Below are 11,368 nucleotides of genomic sequence, written 5' to 3'. Positions count from 1 at the left end.
TGCAAATTTGAAAAAGCACGGTCAAGTCTCTCAAGGGCAGGGTACTCCCTATTGTTTGACCATGTTAAGCATTTGATCTAGAAGTGGAAGTTCTAGGAGGGCAATATGATTTACGGTGGTGTTGAAGAGATTAGCGTCTATAGGGTGGAAATTGTTATTATTCTTCTTGTTGGAGAAGCAGATAAGTTTAAAATGATCGACGATGAGTCAAGATGTGGAATGAGGAGGGGTGATCGATTTGAGCTCGACGCGGAAGGTTTCTTTAAATGATCGTTGGGTTGGGGCATAAACATTCATGATGATAAAAGAAGATGGCAGATTGAGGGGTTGAATTGTCATGGATGAGCAAAAGGTGTAGTTGATATGGGAAATGATGGAAAGTGAGTTTGAGTTAGCAGCTCATAGAAGACCACCAGAAGATTAGTAGATGTATGCTGATTATAGTATATGTATAAAAAAAATTCTAAAATCTAAACATGTTTATATGTGTGAATCAACCTGTGACTGGATGGTTAGGAGGACAATGGTATCCCCAACGCACCAGTTAGATTTGACATTAGTGCTCGCATTTTCCTGAATTTATTTTAAGCTTTTGGTGATGTGCATTTAGTGGGAGGAGACGTTCCCGTCGACAATAAGGCGTCCGCGGCGACTTCGTTAATTTCAAGATGATATGTCGACTCACTCTCTCACACGTGCTCGTAAGGATATGGCGTGCGTACGTGTGTACATAGGGGGTTAGAGGGACAGTCCTTGTAATAAGGAGGTTAAGTCCTGGTGCTTGCGGATTTATTTCATCTCCATTTTTTTAGGCTATTTATTTCATCTCCAAAGCTGTACATATAAGACCGGCCGGCGGCGGCCCCAACACAGACATCTCGGTGTATCTTCCAGCCCCCGCTCGCAGCCCACACCCAAACAGGAGCCCACGATGGCCCCCGCATCTCCCGACGTCCCCGCTTGCGCCGGCCTCCCCGCCGCCGTCTCCGCCTTCGCCGACGCCTTCGTCGACTTCTCCGTCTCCGGCATCTTCTTCCCCACCAACCCGCCTCCTCCTCCGCCCCCTGCGCCCACCACCTTCCTCCCCTCCCCATCCCGCCTCGTCGCCATCGGCGACCTCCACGGCGACCTCCCCAAGTCCCTCACCGCCCTCCGCCTCGCCGGCCTCCTGCCTTCCGCCAACAGCCCCGGCTCCAGCGCCAGCTCCACCTCCTGGTCCGCCGGCCCCACCCTCGCCGTCCAGCTCGGCGACATCCTGGATCGCGGCGGCGACGAGCTCCGCCTCCTCTACTTCCTCCGTCGCCTCAGCATCTCCGCCGCCGCGCAGGGCGGCGCGCTCCTCCCCATCCTCGGCAATCACGAGGTCATGAACGTGTCCGGCGACTTTCGCTTCGTCACGCCGCAGGGCCTGCAGGAGTTCTCCGGCTGGGCCGGCTGGTACCGGGCTGGCCTCGCCATTAAGCGCCGCTGTGGCGGGCTCGAGCAGCCCAAGAACCCCTTCCTCGGCGTCCCCAAGGCCTTCCCCGGCATCAAGCGGGAGTTTTGGGACGGCATCCGATCCCGCCTCGCCGCGCTCCGCCCGGACGGCCCCATCGCGCGGAGGTTCTTGGCTGATCTGCCCACCGTCCTGGTAGTCGGCGACTCGGTGTTCGTCCATGGTGGCCTTCTTGAGGCCAATGTCGAGTATGGCCTGGAGCGGATCAATGCGGAGGTCAGCGACTGGATCCGGGGTGAGCGCGGAGACAATGCCAGGGCGCCAGAGTATGTGTGCGGCCGAGACGCTGTAGTGTGGCTCAGGAGGTTCTCTGAAGGCTTCAATTGCGACTGCCAGAGGCTTCAGGGCATTCTTGGGATGATCCCTGGAGCAAAGAGGATGGTAATGGGGCACACGATACAGAGTGAGGGAATCAATGCAGTTTGTGGGGCACAGGCCGTCAGGGTGGATGTTGGTTTGTCGAGGGGGTGTGGTAATGGGCTGCCGGAGGTGCTCGAGATCAATGGTGGTGGATCAGATGTGAGGGTGATCACAACAGATCCAACAGAGGCCTGGCAGTACCGGAAGCAGAAGCCGGAGAAATCTGCCACGGCATTGGAGAAGAAAGGGGAGGTAAAGGATGGACTTGCATTGTTGGTAAGGGAGAGCCATGTATTGAAAGGTGTAGAAGCTAAGGCTTAGTTAGGGGTAACTTGAGGGCAGAGATTGTTTTGCCAACTCTTAGTTCAATTGGATTGCCATGCCTAATTGGGGGTAACTCCTGCTAGAGGTGGGAGGCATTGGTTGAAGGTAATGTTGGTTGATTCAATATGGTTATCCACGGTAGAAAGGAAAGCAACCTTGATTTACCAATTCCCCTTATTTATGAGGGTGTGCTAATCCGATTGCAGATTGCTGATGTATACAATTATTGGCCATTGTCTGAAATGTTTTTCTTAGTGTTTAGTTGTGTTGTGTTGTCAATAATTTATATGCTGCCATGGGTGTTGATGATAATGAGCAGCTTGGATCTATCTGGGACTGGGATAATAATTGTGGCACTGTGCTGTCAATACTGTGTGCAAAACACTAACGGTGCGAAAAATACCAAGAATTTCATCAAGCAGCCATCTTTACAGTGTTTCAAGCCTAAATTGTGGTGGGCCTTTCTCACCCAGTTTACTGTTCCAAATTCTGAATTGAAGTCGCTGATTCTTGTCATGTATCTCAAGGATTCAATGATTTATCCATTTCCCCCCTTTTTCCAACACCAGAAGCATTTTTCGGTTTGGCAAACAGTAGAATTGCTGATTGGTGATGGTACAGAACAGTGCTGTCATATTTCCAGCAAGAGTAAGAGGCCAGCTGAGAAGGGGAGAACTCGAGTTGTCATCGTGGAAATGGTCCTCCACTGTCTCGGCTAGTGAGTTCCGTCACGACAACGGTAAGTTTATGACCACACGAGAAGTTAGTGGGAATCACAAGTTTGCACATAAATAATTGTTACTTCCTGGAGGTTGAATCCAGTGCTTCATGCGTAATATTTTGCTATATTCAAAAACACAGTAAGCTGACTTTAGAATCCTGATCTGGAAGCATGATACATGCCTATTCATTTTTTTAGTTTATTGTTCAGCATCACTTCAGGCTCCCCAGCAATGCTGTTTGATGTGGCATAATACTGCATATCCTAGTCAGACAATTCTATTTTCTACCACCAGATAGGAGGCCATGCTAACATAAAATTAAGAGTCTATCATCCCCAAATATGAATATTATTCGAGTGCATACGTAACACATGCTAAGTTGGCAGCCTGTATCACATGCATACCCTATCAAGTCATGAACAAGAAGATTCCATGTTTGTCTATTCACAGCTCTGTCCCCTTGTGATGACAAGGAAAGGGATGAGCTGATTAGTATGCCTATTGGAAGAACAAGTTGACAGACAAAAGGTATTTGGAATTTGGTTTGCATCTGTAGCCTCCCAGTTTTTCCACAAGTTTTCTCGTTGAATTGGTCTATGTTAGCTCCTGTCTTGCGCTATATTTTCCACGTTTCTTCCAGCAATTTTCTCATGTGCTTCACACATTCTGATGTTTACACCTCCCTGTCCCTCAAGGCAGTTCTTGGTGATATGGACACATGGCTCTATCCACTTGTTTGTAGGCTTGTGCTCGCGCACCGATTTCTGCACTTTCCTTCATTTTTGCGGCGCACAATGTTGTGGTTAACATGGTGGACTTGGTCTCTAGTGTTGTTTGATAGTGGTGACTTGTGACTGTCAAATTTTACTTTTCAACTTGTCTCAGACAAAAGTATTGTTGCATTTTGTGGTTTCCTGTCAATCTTGATATATTTTAACCCTGGAGCTTTGAAATGGTGGAAAAGATTGCTCCTTTTTTTTTTCTTGTTGAAAATTAGGTTTTATGTAAGCATCAATAACTTGTAAAATCCATTTATCCTGAACGTAGCAGCGTTCCTTGAATCCCATAGCTTTGAGAGGATGGTGAGGGCGACGTCCGGCCAGAGGTCTCTATCAAGGCCTGTGGGGATGGTGGCGTCCCAAATGTCGTGGATGGAGGGGGGCGGCAGAAGCCCAAGCAATCGCCAAAGTTGAGCAGCATGAAGGCAGGTGAGGAAGATGTGGGAAGCGTCCTCCCAGGGGTGCGGCACCTCGGGCGGTCGGAGGAGTCGGAGATGTTCTTGTTGAAGAGGTTGGCCTTGGAGTTCAGCCGGTCCTTGAAGAGAAACAAAATTGAATGTCTTTTCTTCCAAAAAACGAAAAGTAGGCCAGATCTACGAAAAGTTTGCTGGAAAATCTTTTCACCAAGGAAATTTGGACCTGAGGGTCAACGGATATGTTACAGGACAACCGAACTTGGTGATTTCATGGTTTCCAAGAGGCAAAAGTTGGCTTCTATTTTGGCTTCTACTCTTTCCTGGTGCACGTTTTTTGTTTTCAGTTTCGGTAAAGCACATCTAGATGTGCTTAAGTCCTAAGTTATTGATCTTACACGGAGATTTGTGTCAGTATTTTCTTTTTCTTTCTACACTTGATTAAGTCACTTAGATGTGAAATAATTAAAGCACATCTAGATTTGGATACACTTTTTTTTAATTGAGGAAATGTGCACATTATATTTGGCGCATTGAAATGGGCGACCAAGTGTTGTACGATGCTATTTTGTTCAGTGGTACTAGTAAACTAATTGTTCCATAGACCACAAGAAAAGAAAATTTCAGTTCCTTGGACCACTACCATCTACTCCCTCCGTTTCTAGATATTTGTTTTTTTAGAGATTTCAAATGAACTATCACATAAGGATGTATATAGACATATTTTAGAGTGTAGAGTCCATTTTATTTCATATGTAGTCACTTGTTGAAATTTTTAAAAAGACAAATATTTAGGAACGGAGGGAGTAGTATTATTTGAGCACTACATGACCACATGCTGATTTGAGCCTGGTTATGATCGGGCCTGAAGCCCCTGGACAACCACGCACATAGACTGGTGAAGTATAGCAGTTTGATCAGATTTTGTAATACTAGAAGTTCGTTGACTTTGTAATGGGTTACATGATTCAAAGTTATGTTGCAGGAAAAAATATCAATGGCAGAGGTAGAATCTAGCATGTATTCGACTGGAAATAAAATAAATGAAATATGAATCAAAATGAAACAGAACGTGATAACGCTGGTGTCGTTCATGAATAGCAAGGAAGCTTTCTAGAAGAACTAAAGAGCGTCTACAGCCGGACTTGGCAAATCCGGTCCCTCAAACGCCCACGGACACGTACATCCCTCAAATGTTACGCCGCATATCCACATACCTCAAATTCCGATTCTCAAATCCATGCAATCCATGCACGTCGATTATAAGATACGAATTGTCTGAATTCCAAAGTTCGAAACAAAGCAAAGGAAAGCATAGTTCAACAAACCGGACATGTTAAGATGAAATCAATGTCCGAGCGTGATGGATGGCCTCGGATCACTGGCCGGGCGCCTGCGCCGAGTTGAATGCGTCGTGCTCCAGGCGGAATGCGCCCTGCTCGTCTTGCTCCGCCTGCATCCATGCCGCTGCCACCCTCGCCGCCTCGTACTCCCTACAGTCGTTGATCTTCTTCTTGTCTGCAAGTCACTTCTTCGCATACTCATCCAAGAGGGCTTCGTCCGCCAACATGATCCTCGAATCTTTCACGTCTAGATTTAAACCATGAGTAGGACAATTTCTTAGCATTAATTTCATTCTTTTCCAAAATTGCGCAACATGTTCATGCTCAAGTTGCTTAAAATTCATGATTTGATTTCTAAGGAAAATAATTTTCTTGGGAGGAAAATACTTAGTAATAAAAGCATCTTTGCACTTATCCCACGAATCAATACTATTACGATGCAAAGATGAAAACTACATTTTTGCACGATCTCGCGAAGAAAAAGGAAATAATTTTAATTTCACAATATCATTGTCCACATCTTTTTTATTTTGCATATCACACAACTCCATGGAAGTGTTTAGATGGGACGCGGCATCCTCATTAGGACTACCGGAAAATTGCTCTTTCATGACAAGATTCAACAAAGCGACATTAATATCATAAGACTCCGCACTAGCGGCGGGAGGAGCAATCGGAGTACTAATAAAATCATTATTATTAGTATTAGAAAAATCACACAATTTAGTATTTTCTTGAGACATCATGACTACGCAAACAATATCACACGCAAACAAGAGATCAAACAAGAAAAAAGGCAAACGAAAAGAAGGCAAATATTTTTGTGTTGTTCTGAAAACATTTTAGAAGTGGGGGAGATGAAAACAAGAGGCAAATGGCAAATAAAGTAATTGCAAGGAGATGAGAGTTTGTGTTTAGGAACCTGATAGATGTTGATGATGTCTCCCCGGCAACGGGGCAGAAATTCTTCCTGATTGCTTGTATCTGCATTGGTAATTCCCCGAAGAGGAGAGGATGATGTAGCACAGCAACGGTAAGTATTTTCCTCAGTTATGAAACCAAGGTTATAAATCTAGTAGGAGAACTAAGCAACACTATGTAAACAACACCTGCACACAAACCACAAAAATTTGCAACCCAACGCGTAAGAGGGTTGTCAATCCCTCCTCGGTATTGAGATAGATTAAATTGTATGAGATTGGATAAATTGATCTAGCAGAACACATAATAAAATTGCAGTAAGGTATTTTTGGATTTTTGAATTAATAGATCTGAAAATAATATGATAGGAAATAGACCCGGGGGGCGTAGATTTCACTAGAGGCTTCTCTCGAGAAAATAACATACGGTGGGTAAACAAATTACTGCTGGTCAATTGATAGAAAAGCAAATAATCATGACGATATCCAAGGCAATGATCATGTATATAGTCATCACATCCAAGATTACTAGACCGACTCCTGCCTGCATCTACTACTATTACTCCACACATCGACCGCTATCCAGCATGCATCTAGTGTATCAAGTGCATGGAAAAACGGAGTAATGCAATAAGAATGATGACATGATGTAGACAAGATCTATTCATGTAGGAATAGACCCCATCATTTTATCCTTAACAGCAACGATGCATGTGTGTCATGTCTCCTTCTGTCACTGAATTGAGCACCGCAAGATCGAACCCATCACAAAGCACCTCTTCCCATGGCAAGAAAAATCAATCTAGCTGGCCAAACCAAACCAAACTTTCGGAGAAGAAATACGAGGCTATAACAATTATGCATAAGAGAGTTCAACAAAGACCCAAATAATATTCATGGATAGAACTGATCATAAACTCACAATTCATCGGATCCCAACAAACACATCACAAAAAGTCATTACATCAAATAGATCTCCAAGAACATTGTATTGAAGATCAAAAAGAGAGAAGAATCCATCTAGCTACTGCGTACAGATCCGTAGGTATGTGGTAAACTACTCACACATCATCGGAGGGGCAAGGGGGATGATGAAGAACCCCTCTGTGATCGTTGACCCCTCCGGCAGAGTGCCGAAAAAGGCCTCTAGATTGGATCTCGTGGTTCTGGAACTTGTGGTGGCTGGAGTTGTGTTTCGTTGACCCCCCTAGGGTTTTGGGGATTTTAGAGTATTTATAGAGCCAGAGGTCGCTGGAGGGGGTGCCTGTGGGCCCCACTACCCACTAGGGCGCGCCTAGGGGCCCTGGTGCGCCCTGGTGCCTAGTGGCCCCCACAGGCCCCCTCTGGTGCACTTCTTGGGCCTCCTGGGTGTCTTCTGGGCAGAAAACATTCTCCAAAAAGTTTCATGGTAATTGGACTCCATTTGGTATTGATATTCTACGAAGAAAAAAACAAGCAAAAAACAACAGCTGGCACCGGGCACTATGTCAATAGGTTAACCACAAAAAATTATATAAAGTTGCTAGTAAATGAGTATAAAACATCCAAGAATGATACTTTAATAGCATGGAACAATCAAAAATTATAGATACGTTGGAGACGTAACAGGTAGCCGAGGTGTCACGGATCCGAAGCCCCGCCTGGCCCTTTCGGGACTTCGATCCCTTGGGGATCACTACGTGCGGCTCCTCCATGAGGAGTGAAGGAAATATGCCCTAGAGGCAATAATAAAGTTGTTATTTATATTTCCTTATATCATGATAAACGTTTATTATTCATGCTAGAATTGTATTAACTGAAAACTTAGTACATGTGTGAATACATAGACAAACAGAGTGTCCCTAGTATGCCTCTACTTGACTAGCTCGTTAATCAAAGATGGTTAAGTTTCCTGACCATAGACATGTGTTGTCATTTGATTAACGGGATCACATCATTAGAGAATGATGTGATGGACAAGACCCATCCATTAGCTTAGCATAATGATCGTTTAGTTTTATTGCTATTGCTTTCTTCATGACTTATACATATTCCTCTGACCATGAGATTATGCAACTCCCGAATACCGGAGGAGCACTTTGTGTGCTATCAAACGTCACAACGTAACTGGGTGATTATAAAGATGCTCTACAGGTGTCTCCGAAGGTGTTTGTTGAGTTGGCATAGATCAAGATTAGGATTTGTCACTCTGTGTATCGGAGAGGTTTCTCTGGGCCCTCTCGGTAATGCACATCACTATAAGCCTTGCAAGCAATGTGACTAATGAGTTAGTTACGAGATGATGCATTATAGAACGAGTAAAGAGACTTGCCGGTTACGAGATTGAACTAGGTATGATGATACCGACGATCGAATCTCAGGCAAGTAACATACCGATGACAAAGGGAATGGCGTATGTTGTTATGCGGTTTGACCGATAAAGATCTTCGTAGAATATGTAGGAGCCAATATGAGCATCTAGGTTCCGCTATTGGTTATTGACAGGAGATGTGTCTCAGTCATGTCTACATAGTTCTCGAATCCGTAGGGTCCGCACGCTTAACGTTCGATGACGATTTGTATTATGAGTTATGTGTTTTGGTGACCGAAGTTTATTCGGAGTCCCGGATGAGATCACGGACATGACGAGGAGTCTCGAGTTGGTCGAGAGGTAAAGATTCATATATTTGAAGGTTATATACGGACACCGGAATGGTTTCGAAGAAGGTCGGGGATTTTTCGGAGTACCGGGAGGTTACCGGAACCCTCCGGAAAAGTTAATGGGCCTATTGGGCCATAGTGGAGGAGAGGAGGCAGGCCACGGGAGGTGGCGCACGCCCCCCTTGCCCAATTAGAATTGGACAAGGGGAGGGGGTGCGGCCCCCCTCTTTCCTTCTCCCTCTCCCCCCTTTTCCCTTTTCCTCTCCGTTGGAAGGAAGGAGGGGGGCGAATCCTACTTGGAATAGGAGTCCAAGTAGGACTCCGCCCTTGGCGCGCCCCTCCTAGGCCACCGGCCTCCTCCTCCCCCCTTTATATACGGGGGCGGGGGGCACCCCAAAGGCACACCAAGATTTGTCTTAGCCGTGTGCGGTGCCCCCCTCCACAATTTACTCCTCCGGTTATAGCGTCGTAGTGCTTAGGCGAAGCCCTGCGTGGATCACATCACCTACATCGTCGCCACGCCGTCGTGCTGACGGAACTCTCCCTCGACCCTCTACTAGATTAAGAGCTCGAGGGACGTCATCAAGCTGAATGTGTGCTGAACACGTAGGTGCCCTACGTTCGGTACTTGGATCGGTTGGATCGTGAAGACATTCGACTACATCAACCATGTTAACATAACGCTTCCGCTTTCGGTCTACGAGGGTACGTGGACACACTCTCCCCTCTTGTTGCTATGCATCTCCTAGATAGATCTTGCGTGATCGTAGGAATTTTTTTGAATTACTACGTTCCCCAACAAGGAGAGTCGCGAGCAGGGGGGTTCTCGGCTCCTCTGGCGACGGGGCCGGGCAATGTATTTTCTACATTGCGGCTGACCACTTCTGCAAATTGTAAAGCCAGGTGATCTGTAAGGACCTATCTTGATGCACAATAAAGAAAGGATATGGACATGTGTGATTGAATACTCACCGGAGGGGCTCCTTTGCCGACCTCGAAGCCAAGGTCCTTCCCCTCCTGGGGGATCTTATCCTTGGCCAGCTTGAGGAGGTGAGTCCACATGCCGGCCAGGTCGGAATGGAAGAAACGGAGGATGGGCCATGCATCCCCGGATTTGTGCTCCCACATCGGGACAACCCAGAGTAGGAGCGGAAGGATGCGGCGGTTGAGCACGACATTGATCACCTCGGGGAGCTAGAGATCCTTCTCAGTGGACCACCACTTGATCTTCTTGATCAAGGCCTCCACCTCCTTGGGGTTCCCCTAGGTGATGCCCTTCTCCTTCCAGGATTTAAGCTTCTTCAACGGGCCGACCAAGAAGGCCGGGACCTCAGCCTAGCCCAGGGCGAGTGGCTCTCGGTGATGTAGAACCACTCACGCTGCCACTCCTTCACCGTTTCGATGAAGGCGCCCTTGAACCAGTCATCGTTCTGATTTTTGCTGACCATGGCTCCTCCACACTCCGCCAGATCGGCACCACTAGACTTCGGTTTGATGCCGAAGATCTTTAGCAAGAGGCCGAAGTGTGGCTCGACGCGCAGGAACGCCTCGCACATCGTGATGAAGGAGGCGAGATGGAGGATGGAGTTCAGAGCCATGTGGTGGAAGTCAAGCCCGTAATAGAACATCATCCCGCGCACAAATGGATGCAGTGGGAACCCCAGGCCTCGGATGAGGTGGGGGACAAAGACTACCCGCTCCCCTTGGTTGGGACCATGCATTTGCTCATTCTTGCCCGGAGCACAGGCGGCGATGTTGGCGGAGTGGCACCCCACACTGGGTAGCTCTAGGATGGTGCCATCAGTCACGATGGAACCACCCCAATGCCCCTTGAGGGTATCAGCCATGGCTGGACGTGGGAGCTCGGGAAGAGGGGATGCGATTCACTGAGGAAGAAGTGAGGCTAGATCTGGGTGTTAGAGCTCGATGAGGAGGCGGGCATGGGAAATGAGGGTGTGGTTGTCGGATTACGGGTTCCGGCAAAACCCTTGAGGTTCGAACTCTGGGGTGTGCATGAAGATCTCTCCCCCTAGCTCTCGCTCTCACCATGATCTCAAAGCTCAGCTCGTCGAACCCGAAGAACAAGGGACACAAGAGTTTATACTAGTTCGGGCCACCGATGTGCTGTAATACCCTACTCTAGTGTAGTGTGGTGGATTGCCTAGTAGGCTTGGATGAACAAGTACAAGGGAAGAACAGCCTCCTGAGGAGAGGTGTTCTTGAGCTCCGGGAGCTTGCGTAGTAGAGAATGGTCGGAATCTCCCCCCTTGCTACGGTGGTGGCTAGTCCTATTTGTAGAGGCCCTGGTCCTCTTCCCAAATATTTAGGCGGGAAGGGATCCCACAACGGCCAATTTGAAGGGGGACAACTAG

General features: G+C 47.1%; 1 protein-coding gene across 1 annotated transcript; it reads left to right on the top strand.

The window, feature by feature from the left end:
* The first annotated feature begins 858 nt into the window (after positions 1 to 858).
* Positions 859 to 2,440, top strand: LOC123096183 (shewanella-like protein phosphatase 2). Its single transcript, XM_044517830.1, has one exon. The coding sequence runs from the start codon at positions 932 to 934 to the stop codon at positions 2,174 to 2,176; it is 1,245 nt and encodes a 414-aa protein (XP_044373765.1). The 5' UTR covers positions 859 to 931; the 3' UTR covers positions 2,177 to 2,440.
* Positions 2,441 to 11,368: the final 8,928 nt, after the last annotated feature.

This window comes from Triticum aestivum, chromosome 4D, assembly GCF_018294505.1.
Source record: "Triticum aestivum cultivar Chinese Spring chromosome 4D, IWGSC CS RefSeq v2.1, whole genome shotgun sequence".
NCBI classification, from domain to species: Eukaryota; Viridiplantae; Streptophyta; class Magnoliopsida; order Poales; family Poaceae; genus Triticum; species Triticum aestivum.
Note: the sequence above shows the minus strand (reverse complement) of the source record. Positions and strands in the feature narration are given on the sequence as shown.

What these genes read in the sequence shown, in the direction of transcription:
- LOC123096183 (XM_044517830.1), top strand. Translation starts at nt 932, where the DNA reads ATGGCCCCCGCATCTCCCGACGTCCCCGCTTGCGCCGGCCTCCCCGCC.